Source organism: Megalops cyprinoides, chromosome 5 (assembly GCF_013368585.1).
Source record: "Megalops cyprinoides isolate fMegCyp1 chromosome 5, fMegCyp1.pri, whole genome shotgun sequence".
NCBI classification, from domain to species: Eukaryota; Metazoa; Chordata; class Actinopteri; order Elopiformes; family Megalopidae; genus Megalops; species Megalops cyprinoides.
The window spans coordinates 12,397,191-12,416,453 of NC_050587.1; the positions used below are offsets into that span (position 1 = coordinate 12,397,191).

The 19,263-nt window shown below is 41.5% G+C and overlaps 1 protein-coding gene across 7 annotated transcripts in view; it reads left to right on the forward strand.

Moving 5' to 3' along the window:
* The window catches only part of LOC118777823 (semaphorin-4D-like), a 47,513-nt gene that overhangs the window by 21,101 nt on the left and 7,149 nt on the right, over positions 1 to 19,263 (forward strand). For 5 of the 7 annotated variants that reach the window (XM_036529016.1, XM_036529009.1, XM_036529012.1 and 2 more), the window contains exons 3-8: positions 16,613 to 16,746; positions 17,924 to 18,069; positions 18,411 to 18,473; positions 18,649 to 18,747; positions 18,837 to 18,930; positions 19,096 to 19,212. In XM_036529016.1, the coding sequence (XP_036384909.1) occupies positions 16,613 to 16,746; positions 17,924 to 18,069; positions 18,411 to 18,473; positions 18,649 to 18,747; positions 18,837 to 18,930; positions 19,096 to 19,212 (653 nt within the window). Of the gene's footprint in view, positions 1 to 6,529; positions 6,600 to 16,419; positions 16,480 to 16,612; positions 16,747 to 17,923; positions 18,070 to 18,410; positions 18,474 to 18,648; positions 18,748 to 18,836; positions 18,931 to 19,095; positions 19,213 to 19,263 lie in introns of those variants that run through there. The other 2 variants (XM_036529014.1, XM_036529015.1) reach the window with 2 other exon arrangements.

Genomic DNA, 19,263 nt, shown 5'->3' on the forward strand with positions numbered 1-19,263 from the left:
AATATTTTGGAACTTAAATAACTTTTAGAAATTAGACGTTCACATTTGAGGCATTGGGGGTGGGGGAACAACAACTACCTCAAATCAGTCCTCTTCAAAGTCTGAAATCACATTTATTTAGTATGTAAAATTAATTCTTGTCAAATGTATTTTGTGCTTGCTTCCAACTAACATTAACTTTATGCTTTAAACCTACTACGAAAAAAGTTTCTCCCAAGTCCTCACTAGTGATTAATCCAACTGTTTTTTTATATAATCTCTAGGAATCTTTATCTTTACAAATGAAACACAAATTCATGGTTAGATTTTAAATAAGTGATGAGCCCTTTGACAAGCTGTCTGAAGGATCAAAGGTATCCTAGCAACCATTGCAGGGGGTGATGGAGGCCCCGATTTAGTTGTCCATTGTTCTGCCTGTGCTTGTCAGTGTTGTTGCACAATTGTTCGTCTGGAAGAATGATAAATGTTCTGCCAAAAGGAAGTGAAGAGAAACACAGAACCTGACCCCATCACTGGCACAATGCCTTCCTCAACGTGGTACTACTTAAGATTCATGCTGCTTGTGGTCCGTTCTGCAGGCCCTCTCAGTTTTTGCATACCATGTTTGGATTTCGGAGTAAGAGTTTACATAGAAAAGTAGCTTTATTAGTCTTGGCTAGTGTTGAAAATTTCAGTGTCACAGTGTCTTAAAAATATGATGTACAGATTAACAGCATGCACCATTGGAATAAAACATTAAATATTTCTCTCTCAAAAGCTATCCTAAGTGCATGGTACTATGAGGAAAAAAATATGTATAATAAAGAAAAATGTGTGTATTTGTGTGCATATCAGTAAGAAGTTACATATTGTTGCACTTAGGGTTGGGTATCGTTTGGGTTTTTTCCAATACCGGTGCTAAAGAGATACTTTTAAAATGGTACCGGTGCCTAAACGGTGCCTGAACCGATACTTAAAAAAGCACAAAAAGACGGTCGATGACATTAAAGAATGTCTTTTTTTTTATTGCTAAGGCAAATTTGAACTTGAAATTGAACAATATACTAACTGTTAACAGTTTAAGGTATACTTAAATATATAGATATAAATAAATACAAAACACGTAACAAATGTTTTCACTCTTTGTCTTTTGTTGCCATTTTTTTCTGTCTACCACATGGAAGCAGCATAGTTCCGTTGCTGTGATATCAACATCGAATAGATACGAGTGGTGTTTTTTTCCCCAGAAGCATTTCACGGGGCCTCGGAAAACTGGAGATGTGCTCCCACATCAGATATAACTAAAGGGAAAAAAATACGGGAAGAAACCTAGCACCTTAACAACCCTTTCGCACGTAACTTATTTTTTATGTAACGCGCGTGTTACATTACATGGTTCGTTGTTTTCATTAGCATTATTAAGCGTCACAGTTTTCAGTTAACATTTGCTATATTTTTAGAGTTAAATCGCTGTTTCCTCAAAGCTAAAATTAGCTACAATTTCTCCAATTTAGTGCTCTAATCGCACCAGTTTTAGCATACATGCTAAACGGCTAATCACACCGGTGATTAGCTGGTCATGGTGTGACCGTATGCGCGAAAGGGTTAAGTGGCACTGAAATCTGCGTTGCACTTCGGTCCGGTAGATACCGGTCGTATAGGAATCGGTGCCCACCCCTAGTTGCTCTTCTGCCTTTTTTTTCCCCCATACTAAATTAAATTTAACAGTTGGTTGTCACAGCAGAACATTTAATGAATACTTTCATGCTTTCACTGCATTTCTGCTTTACTTAAAAGGGCAGGGATGGAGATTATCATTATAATTCCATTATTAATGCTGTTATAAGGTGTTAATGGTATGTAGCTGGCTGGGTCACAGCTCAACATAGTGTGACTGGCTAGCTACTGTAGACAAGACTGGCATCCATGTCATGCACCCCGTTTTTTCCAGTCTTTAGCTAGCTGAAATTTTGACACAATAATGCTGTTCACACATGCAGTCATACACTGTGTACGATATGCTTAAGAACATTAAATTGATGTACGCATTTCATTTTCATTATTTGAAATCTGTATTTGTCATTGTTTGCTGCCCTTCTGTCTTAAACATGGTCTCATCTGGACAAGTGCTGGGGAGCATTGGCTTGGCTTCTTTAGAACAATTGGCACTTGAGATGGAATCCAAAAGCTTAAATTTGCATATGATGTAAAATGGTTTTCACTTGAGATCCATTTATTTGAACATTAGGAAATGGGTCATGGTGGCGAAAGCTATATCTTTAAAACAAATGTCATTGAAATGCTTAAGTAGTAGTGACAGTAACTGTTTCTAGAAAGGGCACCACGGACACCTTTCCCTGCCATTTCAGATGGTCATGGAACAGTGGAACTGTGAGGGGAAACCATTTGAAACTGATCTGGTTTCATCATTTAAGGATTGTAAATACAGGGGGGCTATTGTATGGATTTTTTTTCCTGTAGGGGTGCAATGGTCCGAGTGCCAGATTTGAGGTTTAAATCTTGTAGACGGGGATTCTTTCTGTTGCAGTTCAAGCTTTTATAATCCTTTTTGCTCCACATTGCAGAAACAAGCCTCATTCCGTGTATGGTTCTGTGTGGAGAATTTGCAGGAATTTCATTTTTTTGTCAAGAAAAGGGGTTTACTGTGGTAGCAATGGGGTAAGTAGGGCAGAAGGGCTTACATGATTAACCAGAGAGTACATGGTGTTAGTTACATAGTGGATACCATTAACCAAAAAGTACACTGATTTACAAACTGGGTAGCAGTCTCATCTTGAGCATAAAGCTGTAAAATTGTGCAACTGCTTGGAAAAAGTGGGTGAGCTGAATTTTACTAATCTCTGATGTCACTCCAAATACGATATCCATTTCAAATGACTGCTTTTTAAACAAGCTGATGTTTCTGATTTCGAGGTTTGCTGCATTGCCAAGGCGACCAACATACTCGGAGTGATAAAAGTGTGGTTTCCATTGAGTTGCTTTTTTACGTCAGCCGTCCCTTATGATCAGATGATCTGGGGCATCCATGTCTGCATCACCATTCAAAAACCAATTTCTTTAATATTTTCCCCCGGATTGCATCCTCAACCATTTTCATCACAGCACGCTATATCACATGCAGCACTCATCTGCACTAGATTTGCATCAAATATATACACACAGCAGGCTTTTGACCTCGGCTGTGTGTGCAGTGCACTTATCTCTCGTGCATGTGGCGTGGATGTCCCTACCTCTGGAAATGGTTTAGGGAATGTTTGTTGAAATTTGATACACAGCTGTTTCCATTTTTGCAAACTTGCAAACAGACTAAAAAGAAAAAAAGTGATTCAGACTATGATTATAAGTTGACATTAAAAGTGGTGATGGAGAAACACCCTTAGTGGGACAGACCCCTCTCTGTCCTCTCCCTTGCCCTCCCGCATCGTGCGGTCGGGTCTGTCATGGTGGTGGGATATTTCCAGATGTGGACCATGACAGGAGCAGAATGCAGAAGGTCTTTGCAGAGAAGGCCACACGGCAGGGCGGTTCTCGGCCCACTTTTGTGACAGTCGCTGACTGAGGGGGCGAGGAGCTCAACCACATACCGAGAGTTCAGAGTTCAAGAGGCTGTCGCAGCAGAGAGCCGCTGGGTACAGCGTTCCTGTGTCTCTGGACAACCGGAATCCAGTCATGTTCCAAAGGCACTTTGGAGGCTGGATGTTTGTGGTTTTCATTACAGGATGGTTGTTTTCATATTGATGTTTGAATACTTGGAGACATGAATGTGGAGCAGTGAATTGTTCTTTCTTGAACTAATTGGATCCAAGTTCAAGGGGAAGTCATTATTCTGAATAATCATCCACTGAAAATATTCAGTATCAATCAGATGTTATTTGGAAAGGATCGTGGCCACATCCCATGCAGTGTCCTCAATTTATCGGGCATCGTCGACAGTTGTTTCCTTTTCAATGAGATTATGAGATGTCTGGACTACTTTGCCTGTCATCTGGACTTCCTCAGCTCTGGCAGAGCTCTCTGTTGGAGATGCTGCGTCTGTCACGCATCATTGAATTGAGATGTCCTGGATGCTGAGATCACATTTTTGAGTCAAGTGAAGTCAAATCGAGCCACTTCCTCAGTCTGTAAAGGATGCCATGACCTTTGAACCTTTGCCCATCTGTTTTGAGCATTGTCATCCCCTCGCATCTTTTGAGGTTCCGACTAACCAACATCAAGTATTCTGCTGTCATTGAGCAGGGATTGAGGGATCTGTTTGTGCAGCCTCTCCTCCAGCCAAACATTTGCATCGCTACAAGAGTGCTCTCTCCATTATGTGTCGGCTTTATGAGCAGTACCTTGCATATAAGCCAAAATCGGAAGGATAAACCAAACATTTAATAATGTTAAAGCCATGGAAAATGTAAGCCTAACTGATATTCAGGTTTATCTGCCAAATTCAGTGACCTCGTTTGTGATGCACGAATGTTGAGGAATACTCCTGTTTGTCCTCATATCAGCGTTGCTCTTTGTCTTGTAAGTAGCGTCCTCTTTCAGAATCTTTATTTTTGAATAAGTCATGTGGGCAAATGTTTGTATGTATGTATCTATGTAGTACAAACGTTGTATAACGTTTAAATTGAATGGTGTGTATTGTGTATGAAACATTTTCAAAATGGCTTTTAGACTGATGTGGTGTAATTTGATGTTGCTCCTTTAAAAATGCAAATTTAAACAATCTAAGGGGGGCTTTTATGTGACCTAAATATGGATTATATCCCTTCTATAGAATAACAATGGCTCAGCAGGGTGTCTAATTTTTTTTTCTAATCTCAGTTTAGAATTTTCACATTGGAATCATTTGTATCAAATTCCCAAACTGCAGACACCGGCAAGTGTACTTTGCTTTTTGTTCTTAGTGTCATGTATTGCTTTTAGCTTTGTAGTCTTTATTCCGCATCTTCTGCTTTTAGCAAGTTTGCATTTAAAAAGAAAATGCGGATGACTTTGCAGCCGGTGCATGTCTGTAGTGGTGGATTTGTTAAGAGTTAAAGTCTTGGGCATTCGCCCCCTCTGTCCCCCCCCCCCTTTGAGCGAAGGCCTTTCATCCTTTTGAAGTGCTTTAATTTTGCGTGGGGAAGCACACTGACAGATAGGAAAGGGGTCTGAAAGGAGGGCCGGCCATCTGTCACTCGGATTCTGAGAGAGTGATGTCCTTTCCTGCCTCTCGTCATTTTTGCTCTCACTCCAGGAAGCTGAGTGAAAAGGGCCAAATTGTGCTCCTTGATTGATATTTCAGCGAATCGTGGATTGAGACGTTTTACGTTTTTTAACGTATGGTTTAAGGAAAGTTATGTTCCTGCTAATTGCCTGCGATGTGTAAGAACAAACAAATATGTCAGTGCTGTGCAACAAGTGCTCTTGTGATTCAGACCACTTCTATGGTGCACAGTATTGCTTTTTGTCTCAAGTTGTACAGAATATTGAAGTCACATTTCAGCTCATTGGGCATACAACAGCTGGATGAGATTGTTAAATGTGTGGCAAGCACGCTTCATGTATAGGCCCTATAACATTTTCTGTGAAGACCAATGGTGCCCATTTTGTGGGTTTGTAGCCTTCCTGTGTGCTTGAACTTTTTTCCGTGCAGCCACTGTATTACCAGATACAAATTTAGCCCTGCCAGAGAGAAGTAAAAGTCTATTTTCTGAATCAAAACATAATTTGTTCCTACTTTATATGGACGCTTTGGTTTGTTTCATAAATTTATGATGCTGGAGTAACTGACAGTTGTTCTTGTAAGCTTAGTTTTGATTAGTGGGTATATTCCTTTGAACCCAAGTACCACAAGCCATTTGGATGACCTCATGTTAGAAGTTAATATGTAATTTTCATGTTCATTGTGTTCCTGCAAGTGTTCTTGGGTCTTATTGGCCTGCCAGAGCTGAAGCTTGTGCTTTTCAGTTGCCTTTCTCGGTGGCCTTTGGACCTGTGAGGATTATTTGAATGGAGAGTAATAGCCTTGCTATGTGTTAAAAGCCCTACAGCTGTTGGTAGATAGAGGCAGGTGCAGAGAGTACAGAGTGACTTTTTTGTTTGGGGGGGAAAAAGGGTTATATCTGAAGGTGGGAATGTTATTTCTCCTTTGTATTAGTAAACACTTGTTATGAGCAGACAGTGCTGAGTCTTAAGAGTATTATTGAATTTTTATGGCTACAGGTTCATAGTGTTTGTGTTGTATATTTCCAACAACTGATATTTCAAATCCATGCAAAATACCAGTACAGTACAGCTGAAGTAGGCTTGTAGTGGGCAATGAAGAAAACAGGAAGCCTCTTTAGTTACAGTCTTGCTGCTGGCTATTAGGAGTTGTTCATTAATCACTTGTCTCTGAAGTTGAGTCAAAATATGGTTGCAGTTATGTGCAGTTATGTTTATGTTCACAATATTTACACCTAAAGATAAGGGTGATATGATGATAAAGCAGTGTGACCGCTCCAAAACAAAAAGTTGCAAACACAATGATAACTGTCATTTTTGTCTTTTTCCATAGCATGAGAATTTTGTAATTCTCCCTGAAGAAAGAGCCCTCCGTCTAGTAGAGCTTCGTGGAAGAGCCACAGGTCAGACGAACGCTGCCCGGATGAGTGTGGGCTTTGCATGCTGCTACACAAATGCTGCATGTCTCAGCCTAACCCTTCACAAATGAACCCCCTCATATTTCCTGCATGAAACGGGCCGGATGCTTTCAATTATTTGACCACATATTCTCTCCATCTAAAAAAAAAAAACCCACACTGTTGATTCTTTGGTGATTTGATTAAAGTGCCCTTTTCTCTTACCCTCCTTCAAAGCATTGATCCAGGCTGGGGCAGCCTATCTTCAGGGTATGCTGAAATGTGCCTGATGCATGACTGTAGTCCATTAAATTCAAATTCGTTTCAATTGTGGTGCAATATGTGTATTATATAATGTATAATTATATATAATTATACATTGTATAATGTATAATACTTAGTGTCCTGTAAATCCGAAATCCTGTAGTGTCCGAAACAGTGTTGAGTGCACATAGCATGTATATTTTTGGGGGATGGGGTGGTGAGGTGGGGGTGGCGGTGGGGTTGGGGGGGGAGTTCAAATTGCCATAATGGTTTATAGTTAACTTTGTATCTTAGGCAAAAACCTTTGAGAAAATGTAAAAGTTTATCTTCACAAAGAAACTGTAGATTCAGCAGTAGGATTTTTGAACCTCAGAACCTTATTCAGAATTATGTTAGTAGTATTGCTGTAAGACTGTAAAGAAAAATAGGAATCATTGCCAGTGTTATTGCAGTGAAATCAGCTGCTTCTGAGTCATAAAATTTTTATGAAATTTTTATGAAATAAAGTCTTTCTTGTATTTGGAGAAAAGTAGGGAAAGTAGAGAAAGTACCATCTGTAATTGCAGCGCATGAGCACATTTGCAGACACCTGGGCAGGTGGTAATCTTTCCTGACAATTAAGGCACTTCACTTCTGCTCATTATTATGAGTTACTATACCAAATGGATTACCAGACAAAATCTAGCGCATAATTATCTTCAAATGAAATTAATAACCAGATAAAACATGCTGAATGCTTTTCAATCAGATGGTGTGAGAAAGGTGTGGTTACATTAAATTGGGCATGAATAAGAAGAAATCGGAGAGTGGAGGGAAAACTGAGAAGAGGTGTTTAGAGGTGTGTCTTTAGGGGCGACATAATGGAAGACAATAGGAGTCTGGGAGTCTGTGAGCTGGCAGTTGAGTCCAGGACTAGGGTACTAGAAAAAAGAGGGTGGGACCGTGAAGAGATTGAAGAAATTCTGCATTGTAAGTGAAATTCCAAATTACGGAAGGCCGTCACGGGACATGAGAGGGAGGGAGACATGGTAAAGGAGTGGAATGATGAAACCCTATCCAGAGGAAAGGTTGCAAAGCAAATTGGAGAAGCAACAGGCAGCCGTTGAAGGAAACTGATCAATGAAGGTTCATGAGGGAAGTGAGTGAGGAAGAATATGGGAAGCAGCAGAAAAATGTTATTGTTGAATCCGTACAGTACAAGAGGGAAGTCCAGCAAGAAACCCCATTGTGTCAAGCAGAATATATGAAGTGCATTCATTCTTCTTGTGGCATGTATATGACATATACACTTTTAACGTTGAAATTCTTTTAATGTCAAAGATACAGAGCGTTTGCCAATATTAGTTGAAGGAATTGGTGGAATGCATTGACACCAATTGTCTTTTTTTCAGTTTCTTTACCAGAGGAGTGAAATCTGTATTTTAGCCATGTGTGCCAAGTTCAAGGGCACAGGCTGGAAGTGTTCAAGTGCCAGTGGGTGGTGTGAGTTTTCACAGGGGACTCCAAAGGGTTTTTTGTCTCCACTAAACTAAATCAGACCATGAAATCGGTGCCATGCTAAAGATAGCTTGCAGTAACAACAAGGAGCCCTCTCTAGGACGCGCTGTACCCAGCGCAGATCTGTGAGAACGTGGGGTTTTGGCTGTGAATTTCTCGCATCATGCAAAAAGCTCATGTGAATGCTCATGAGAAACTGCCAGAAGCAAGTAGGGGCCTAATCTTCTATGCACAGAGTCCCTGGAGCTAGAATGCTTGATTTCTACAGGTGTTTGGTTGGTTGACTGAAATTAATCTCACTTAAAGATTTCCCCCCTTGTCAAATGTAATTGGACATAATATTAAGGATCCTGTTTTTTTTTGTCTTTTATTTCTTTATTTCTATACCCTGTGATCAAAAAGAACTGCTCCATAAACAGGCATTGTCTGGATTCACCTTTGTTTTCAAATGTCTGCCCCAACTATGTACATTTTCTTTGTAGTTTAGTAGCTAATGACTGAGGTAAGGGCAGTTTTCACAGCCTCTGCTCTACATTGCTTTGTTGCTTATGATAATAAGCCAAATTGTTTCAGTTGTTTATTCAGTGGTATGTAATAGTCAATTGAAATTTCAGCAAGACTAGTAACCTACCCCATATGTAGTTAATCTGTCAAGGTTAGTTATTTTTTGATGTGTGAAATTAATTTCTTTTAAGCATATTGGATGAAAAAAATATTAATAGGAATGTTCTCTGGCTGATGTGTGCAAGTTGACCCTGCTGCTTGGATATGGACAGATCATTGTTATGGTCAGCATATCTGATCATAGTGGCTGTAACTTTTGTCTCTGCTACGGAGCCTGTGGGAATTGAAGTCCTCAGCTTTGTCACATTTCATATGGACCACAAAACATTCCTGGCTTATCAGCACGAAGTAGGGTAGTGACAGCGGGGTTGTAAACGATCCATCCCACCAAGGTTAAACTGGATACCCTCCTGTGAATACGTCCGTCCCAGCCATGGTCCTCCAGGCACCTGCCTCTGGATATCACGAGTAACTGCAACAGAAGGCCCTAAAATTGCCTCTGCTCTTTCATGTCTCCCAAAATAGTCAGGGAGTCGCATGCTCAAGTTCTGCATAATAGATCATATTTACTTAAAGAAAACACATACTGTAAAGCTTAATTTGTACCGGCATGCGTTCCATAAACATTTCTGACTAGACTTGAGCGCTCCATTAACTGAATCGTAATCCGTGAACCTGATGCTCTGTGGTTGTTTATTCTTCTCCTGGAAATACTGTTTTTATCAAATAGTTTGTTCGTGTAGTGTTGAATGTCTCTTTTTGCTAGTGCTTTTCCAAGCCTGTGTGTGTGTGTGGCTTTTCATGTAAGTGTCCACCATACGTGTAAAGCAAATTCAGTTTTGTAAATTTGGGCACATTGGAGCACATGGTCCACATGAAGAGTATGATGAAAAGCGTCTTTTATTAGAAGTTTTAATGCCTATAAGGTGCCTCCTGTGAACCTCCAGTTGTGCCTATTTCAAATCACTGTGGATAAAAACATCACCCTGCTGTATGACTGCTTCATGTGAACAGTGTTTTCCATGCGAGTTGTTTTGGTGCAGCAAACGTCACTTTTTCTGTCCACCGGTTAGGATTTCTTTTTTCCAGGAAGCACAAATAGACGGATGTTGATGCTAACTTGTTTTTGTGTTATTTCAACCTGCAACATCTTCCATCTCACTTTGGAAAACACTGGCGGTGGCCATCTGCCAATATTTGCCTCCACAAGTGTGTTTCTTGACGGAGAGTAGTATTTATACACAAGCAAACTGTACCATTTCGGTGTTTTTTCCCCGCTCGCTTCAGGTCATGTGACCTGCATAGGGTGGGTTGTTTTGAAAAGCACTCCATCACCAGTTAAGTATATCCTTTTACTGGGGCTGACCCTTAATTTCTCTTTTGTGTGGTCACTTTAGGTTTAGTTGCTAGCTCAGCATCTATCCTGCATGTAGTAATTATGTCTGAGACTATCCATTTTGTGTCCTTTGCATAGTGTTGGCTTTGCCCAACTCTTCCTGTCTTAGTCCATGATTTCCTTGCCCCCTCCAGCCTTTAAAGCAGAGTTGGTGTGAAATGATTCTAACCAGTCTGGGTTTAACATGCTCAGAGTGTTGAGCAGAAGCACAGAGGCTTAAAGTGAACCCACTTTCTTGTGAGTTGCACTGTAATCAGTGATATATAATTTTTGCTTGTTTTCATACACAGTGTACTGGTTGGGTTGTTTAGACTTGGATCATATTGGCATTACGTAACTGACAGCTGCTGAATTTACTACCTTTACCATCTTTTACTATTTTTAGCACTACTGATTGTTAAGCAGCTTGATTTGACACAGCTATGATTTGCTTGTCATAAAAGTTCATGTTACACGGTTGAGTAATTAAGATGTTTTCATTTGAGTCTGTTTAAGAAAATAGGAGAGCACTTCCTTAGGAAAGGTTATTTTCCTGAAGGAAATCCCTTACAAGCATTATGTGCGATGTTGTTTAGGAAGGGCGGATCGATTCAGTCCACCACACAAAGTAAGGATCCAGCTTCTCTGATGATCGTGGTGTATGATGTCATTTTGAAATAGTCAAATCCAGTGCCAGACCGCAAACTTTTGGATTGACATTATTTATAGTTCATCAGACATCTGTCATCATCACGGAGCTGCTGCGGTCTGAGTATCGGGTTTCAAGGAAGCCTGACACAAGCTACGAAATACCACATATGTCGCAGCGTAGGGCAGTTTATGGCCTTAAGCACAGATGCTGGAGTAATGCTGCAAATATCCACATGGAAATGCTTCAGTCTTTCCTTTCATTGAGCGTAATCTCATGGTCACAGGATATCTGATTTAACTTGCGTGCTTGGGAAAGGTCTTTTTGATTTTTTCATTTTTAGTGCCTGGAGGCCCCCAGTGCGCTGAACAGTGTGATTAACTAAAAGCAATTGAATGTATCGATTGCAGTGTACTGTGCAAACACACCCACTGATCTGCAGACTGGGGGCAAAAAGAAAAAAAAAGTGGGGCGCAGGCTCAGACTTGGTTGGCCTGTCGGGTAAAAATGAAGTTTGTCTTGACGACCTTGGCATTGGCAAACCTCTGAAAGAAAGCATTTGATGCTCCAGAAATGAAGTGACCCATCTGTGTAGGGGAACGAAAGGGTGAGATTGTCGTCAATGGGCAGGACAGGAAAAAAGGACGATTCCGGCAGGATGGCACTCAGGGAGAGCATGTGTATTGATGTCTAATCAATGAGTTACAGCAGCTGGTGCCAGCAAGAGAGCTGGGTTGGCGGCGTTGGCAGGCGCTGAATATCCCAGCTACACACACAGCCTTCCAGCGGGCAGACCGCCAGCGTTCGCCACCCCCCTGCTACTTGGGCACTGTTAACCCAGAGCACTGAGCAGGTGTCGCAATGCACACGCGGGGCTGGAGGGGTAAAAGCAGGGTACGGTCAAAGGGCTGTATGGCAGCACAGCACTCTGAAGTCTCTGAGTGGATTGTTGACTTAGGTGTTACCAGAAGCTGTCAATTTCGTCCTTGCTAACACAAAAAAAATCTAATTGAAGACGTTAATATAAGTCGTGTCTTTGTAGGAGATGTCTTTCTGAAATGAGATGTCTGGAAAAAATAGACCTATAAGCAGCTATGCATCTCATTCTCCTCAGTAGGTCACACACTTATTCACAGTAATCCTGCGTTCAGGCGGATTTACTCTGACAATTCTGGGAAAGCACAGCTGGGAACTGCAGTTGTGAATCCCAGCAAGTTTTGGCCCACTTTTGCTAATCTAGTCTGGCATGTGAATTGGCAGTGTGGAGGGCCAAAATTGCACACTCTGACTGGGTGACACGAATGGGAATGGGAATGAATTACGGGGTATGAGAAGGAAGTGTGTCAGAGCCTGCTGCTGTGTTGCTGGTTGCTGCTGTTGATTTTCTGTGTGAAATGCATCATGGGAGTGGGAGTTACCCTGTTCTTTCTGAAGCTTAACAAAAAATGCTTGAATGCTATGGACCACTCCACCAGAGCTAAGCAATGTATAATTAATTTGAAGTTGTCTTAAAACATTAATGCATCAGACATGAATTTTACCCACACCACAGCCTCAGTAAAATATTGTGTGCCCTTATGTTGGATCAGAGTGCAAAAAAGTAGCATTTGTTGCCTTAGAAAATGGTAACGGCCTCATTCTCAGATGAGAATTGAATTGAAATTAAATAAATTACTCCTCTCCAGCCATTTCCTAGAGTTTCCACACCCCTCACTGTTTGTTTTTGCATTCAGTCTACTTGTTCCTTATCGAACATGTGAGAAAGCAATACAGCTGCTTCGTGGTATATCCATGGCTTGAAAAGAGGAATTTAAAAGGGGCTTAAATTCCTTCATATTTATCTCCCCCAGATCTCTCAGGGCTTTATGTCTTATGAGAGGAAGCGTTGTATAAAAGCAGTTCCATGGTCCAGTTCAGCAGTTTTCACGGGTAGGTAAACCTACATCATGTGGTAAGATGGTGACCGTTTATGTTGACGTTAAAACCTCTGTCGTCATGTTACCCCAGGCATAGTTTGTTAGTTTGTATGTGCGTCCGGGACGCACTTTTCTTTGGGAATGGCATTTGCATTGTGCTTGGTGCTGAAAAGTGCGTGACAGTGTTCCTGTGCGAAGTATGAAGTAAACACCTGCCACGAGAAGCATTTGTTTCCCTTTTGTAGCTCTGAGGCATGACGGTAAATGGAAAAATCCAGCAAATATATACCTTTACGTAACTGTTGGGTAACTTTTGTTCCCTCTGCTTCTCCTCTGCTTTGCATTGGGGCTGCCCAAACAGCCAGACGGAGTTTGTTGTATCCACGGAGCCTGAAGCACCTGCTTTCACTGAGGTATCGTTTTCTCGCTGCGGCACTTCAGGGCCCTCAATAAATAAAGCACGAGTCACTGTCTGCCCATGACTTATTCACATCCACCATGTGCCCATGAGCTAAGCTGATATGGCATGACCTGTTCGTTTTTACTTCTCTCTTCAATGCTCCGTCTAATTGCAGATGGGGCATCACGCAATTTCCTCCCATCCGAGGTCTGAACGAAACTCTTTTGTTCAGAGCTTCTGATGTCTTTTAACTGAAAATGCTCAAGGTGTGAAGGTGTGTTGATGGTTTGAAAATGAGCTGCTGCAAGAACAGACAATGGATTTGAATTATTAACATTGAATAACTCTTCAAATTTTGTTCTTAATCCCACATCTGGTTGATGCACTTTGACACAAGCTGTTAAGGACACTTAGACAAGTCGTATCCTTGCCATTACACTATGTCTTGTAGGATAATCCACAAAGCAGGTTTAAAGAAGGGACTAAATAAAGCTTCTGTCAGGCAGAAAAAGACAGAAAAAAGTGCAGAGTAATTTTTCCTCCCTCAAATGAAGGTTCATTTTCCCAGACATAGATGGTGATTGGTTGAGGGTTCTGAACCCAGTCCCAAAGTCTTCTGATGCAATTTTCCCTCAATTATGGTTTGAAAATGGAAAGTTGCTACTTGATCTTACATCGCCAGAGTTCATGTGATTCTGAAACTCAGTAAAATTTTGCACCTGTGTTTGGCTTTTTAAGTCAAATTCAGGGAGTGCAGCAATTTCTCAGTGCTGAGTTAAATAGTTATATTTGATATATAATAGTTAATTGAGCCTTGTGAGAATGAGCTGAAGATACTTGCTGTTCTTGGGTTGTGGGTCATGTCAGCCATGTGGGATACTGTTTTGACAGGTTTAGCTTTTTTCCCTCCCTTCATGGCAAGAGCAGAGAACCTCAACATTCAAGTGACAAGTCAGATCAATGAGATAATTTAGTCTGGGTTTAACGTTCAGTTGACCTGTAAAATTGCTCATCGGTGAAAGTCATTATTGTATTTTGGCTTCACATCCTGTATGTGGGGCGACAGTGTAGCATAGTGGCAAGGAGCAGGGCTTATAACCGAAAGGTTGCTGCTTCGATTCCCCACTGGGGCACTGCTGCTGTACCCTTGGGCAAGGTACTGAACCTGGAATTACCTCAATAAATATCTAGCTGTATAAATGGCTAAGATGTAAAACATGTTAACTATGTAAGTCGCTCTGGATAAGAGCGTAACGGACAAGAATGTAATGTAACGTACGGGACATGAATGTATGCTGAAAATTGCACACTGTACACAATTTTAAAAATTTTGAGGTGGTTTTAAACAATGAAAATGCTAAGTTGCTAACATTATTGCAGTCTTGTTGTGAAGAGCTCATGTTGAGGTCTGCACATGAGTATCTTACACATTTTTCAGGATGGTTTGCCCCACCACAGACGCACGTTGGTCATTTGTCTGCACATCTGTGTTAGTTGTTAGCACAGAGCGTGTGCCCTGACATCATGGCTACTGATCAAACTGAAATCAGCCATTGTTGTATCTGAATTGAAGTGTCCCGGAACGCTTCCGTCTGCGAGGTTGTTTCTTCTGTGAGCTAACATGGAAGTTTGGGTTGCCGTGTAAATGTTCGGTTTTTAAATGTCAGCTTCCGATGACACTGTTGAAAATGTGGTTGTGGGAAAAGACAAGTTGTTCGGGGCTTTATGTTCACGTCTCACATTCACAAAGTAAAGTCAGTGTTTAACCAAACCAGAGTGCAAATCGAAAACCTCCCTCACACAGAAGGGTGTATGAGTGTTTTGTACCTTTGAGCTCTACAAAGCATGAGAAATTTCAGTTCAGGCCTGTGCTCCAAAACAACATAGGCAAATATGCAGAAAGTTTAAGAAACAGGCTATCCAAGCACCGTGATTCAACTTGTAGGCTTTTGCCCTTTAGGGGTATTATAAAACAGAAGCATATCTGTTCTCTACTTGTGTTATGAAAACAACATGACATTTGTGTTCAAGTTGGCCCGATTAATCCTCTACCACCATTGATTCTGAATGAATTCTTTTCTTTCTCAGAAGGCTAATTAAAGCCGGAATAAAAGAATTCTTTACAAAAGGGGATAGTGCATGGAAGGGACACCAAGTGTTGTGAATCGATACACACTGAATCTCCAGATTGCTGGGACTGGGTGGCGGGTGAGTAAAGGAGCGGGTTCCCTAGCAAGTCAGGGGGAAGAAATGCATGCCTTTCCCTGTATCCTTCAAAACACAGCCGTTCCAGGTGATGTGAGATTGAGTGCGACAGTGCATGATGCAGCTCCAGCGATCAGCGGCCCCGCCACAGGGACTGCACGCACTCTCCCCTGCTCTCTGGTGGAAAGGTTTTTAGGCCTCGTCAGATCAAGTCAGAGTATGTCGCCTGGCTTGCACAACGTTGACCTCCCTCCCTGCCCGAAGCCAAGGAATTCCAGTGTCACTGTTGCGCCCATGTTTTGGAGTGGGCGTTTCACTTTCAGCTGCTTCCTGGTAGCATGTCAAAGGTTGCGTTTTTTTTGTCGCCCTTCAGCTTGTTGGCAGTTGTTTTCAGCCACCAACGTAACGGTGTCCAGTCTTGACCTTTTTGTACTTCTCATTAAAATGGATTCCAGAGGCTGTTAGGGGCAGGGGCAGTGCTTTTGATACCGCACTTGATGATGCAATGTTCTGTTTTCTTTCCACCGAATTCCTAGGGTTGAATGGAGTCAGTGTTTTTATGGGGCCTTGTTTTCAGGCAGGGCTTGTCTCCTCTCAGCAATACCTTGCTCCCTCTTTGGTAGCTGAGAGTAGTTGCACTCAGCGACGGTGATACTCCCCAGCAGCTGTATTGTGATTCAGTACTGATTAATCGATTCAGACAAACATGACTCAGACTGGGTGGTGACTGTTCATTGTCAAGGGAACTGTTTACTGCGTTCCTGAATGGAAAAACCTATGTCCTTGTCCCTTTGTCTGTAGTTGTCATTCAGTATTCTAATCAGGTGGCAGTTGTGGGCTCTTTCCTTTATCAAAGACATTTTAGTGTAGGGCTAATGAGAAGCTCTCAATGTGCTAAAAGCGCACCTTGCTGTGTCTCTCAACAGTACTATTCTTGTGCTGGCTTTTTTTCTATTTGCTTCAGAAAGGATGATGTGGTTGTAACTTCTGTCAGAACAAAGAGGAAGTTAGTGAAGGTAGCTGGGGCTTTGTTGGGTTTCTCAGACTGTGATCTAGTGCACGCTTGTAAGCGCGCTCTCTCTCATATTCTCTCATCAAGTCTCTTGTCTCAAGTCTCAAGTCTTTTATTTTTTTTTCTTTTCAAATCAGAGGAAACCTCACAGTGCCGAAGATCCCGGAGTCCAACATGGCGTTCAGTGTCCTTGGGGTGTTCTTGGGGCTGCTCCTGGAGGTGTCAACACATGGCCCCACCAGCATTCCCAGGATGTCCTGGAAACACCAGGGTAAGATCAGCGCTCCCTCTCATTTTACTTCTGTGTGCATTGTCACATCTTTGAACAGACTTAAATAGAAGAAGTCCTGAAACAGGAATGCTATTTTAAAGTTATATCACTGATGATTTTTTTTTCCCCAGGGTGCAGTGTACCGCAGTTGTGCTAAGTCCGTTCACGTTGCGTTGTGTTAGTTTTTTTGTTTACTCTCACGATATACTTTTTTTTAAATCAAATTTTAATGAAAATATAAGAAGGGTGGTTCTTTTCCTCAAGGATAGCTTGAGCCTTGAGGATAACCAGCAGCAGAATCCACAGTAAATTTCGGCATAAACCCTGTATATGGTGCTGAAAACCTGAGCAAACACCATAGCAGCAAGTACTGCAACTTTGGTAGTGGTGAAAGATTCTGTGCCCTCATCAAAGGGCTTTTTTTGTGCAAGGGAGGAAGTTTAGTGCATATTCATCCGCTCACTGAACCATGGCAGGATGGTTATGACTAAGATGCACAATCCAACTGCAAACGTGTCTTAAAAGAAGAGCTGCAATCAGGGGTTTGGCTTTCATCTTGGGCCAGTTTATGCAAGTACACCCGCAACTTGAGCTTCTCATAGCTGACACGATCGCTGCCAGACATTCGACCAAACGCAAACTATTGCCAGATCTGCAGTAAATCACTCACCCTCTAAAAACAGCCTAGCGACAGAGGCAATGGGAGGACAGATGGATGCTGGTTCAGGAGTCAAGTCTCCAATATATTCTCAATGGACTATGCTGGAGCCTTGTCTTTAAACCTGAAAACGAATTTGGTTCCTCTTGTTTCATCAGCTGTCGAAAGCTGTGGCAGATATGTCTAGGGGAGCCTGGGGTTAGAGCCTTACAACCACAGAATCTGAAGTTGGAGCACGCTACCATGCACCATTAGTTTCAGAAGACAGCAGCTAGTTCAAAATTAAGTTTTGTCTTTTAAAGCTGGGCTCTTTCCATTTATTTTCAGTGAGACAATTGCACAAGCCTGTCAAAAGCTTCCGTAATTTTTTTCATTGTGAAATGTCATGAGATATAAGAATAGCCATTGTACAGTGGAATAATTGAAAGGTTATTTGTGTGCTGTTTATTCACTTGCAAGAAAATGAACCAGTTATCCTGTCTCAGCCAATATGTGCATGCCCGTTGATTTTATCCACAGACGTCAATTTGATAGAGTTCTCGGAACCGGGAATCTTCAACTATTCCACTCTGTTGCTCAGCGAGGACAAAGAAGTCCTGTATGTCGGTGCCAGAGAAGCCATCTTTGAGCTGAGCATGAGAAATGTGTCAGTCAGAGCCAATAAGGTAAATCGTACTTGTGACATGAGTTTAATGTGAGTACTTGAGTTCAGCAACATTATCACTAATGATTCCCCTAAAGGAATGATTATATAATCACCCCAGAATGGTTCAATTCATTTGTTCAGTGTTTATCACAATGACTTTGTAATCATTGTAAAATTTGTAACAATGTAAAATTTAGTTTTGATAGAAATTGGCACAGTGGTAAACCAAATACAAATTGTGTTGCAAAACTGCTTTTCTTAGACCTTTGTGATTTTTCAGACCACCAGCATTTATTAAATGTGTCATGAATATCACATGAGCAAGGTGAATTTCCATATTATTATTGTTTGGTATTACAGGTGATGTGGAAAGTTCCTGAAAACCACATGACAATGTGTATTTTAAAAGGAAAATCTAAAGAGGTATGTTGGAAATGTCATTCAGCCTGCAACTCAAAAAATCAGCTAAGTTTTTTTTTTTTTTTTTTTCAAAGAAAATACAGTAGTTATCAAGAATTATATATAAATTGTACAAATTACAGTGTTTATAGCATACTGAAAACAGGTGTACAGCTGCATGTTTTGGTATGTGTTACAGACGGACTGCCTAAACTACATTCGGGTTCTACAAGTGCTGGATGATGACAGTCTGTACGTCTGTGGGACGCATGCCTTTCAGCCTCAGTGTGACTATCTGGTAAGTGCAATGCTCCTGGAGACTCAGGGTCCCAGAGCCGTTTTCCTCTCACTCCTGCTTTACTCATGACGATGTCTCTGTGATCATAGACTCTCAAGGATTTCAAACTGCAAGAGAAACAGGAGGATGGCAGAGGCAGGTGCTCCTTTGACCCGGCGCAGAGTTTTACCACAGTCATGGTTGGTAAGTTGACTCCCCGTGCCCGCATGGCTTGGTCGGCACAAAAAAAAGCAGATAATCCTGGTTATCCTACATCCACAGAGAGAAATGGAACAGTTGACAAAAAGCTGTTACGCTGTAATGTTTTTGATTGAGTCCCACTGTGTGAACCTGCCCTTTTTTCCTCAGATGGAGAACTTTACTCTGGAACTGCGTACAACTTCTTAGGAAGCGAGCCGATCATTTCCAGATACTCCCTTTCACAAAGTTTGCTGCGCACAGAGTATTCCACATCTTGGCTGAATGGTAGGCATGAGAACAGTTTGTGTTCCATAGGAAAGACTTTTAACAGTGTAA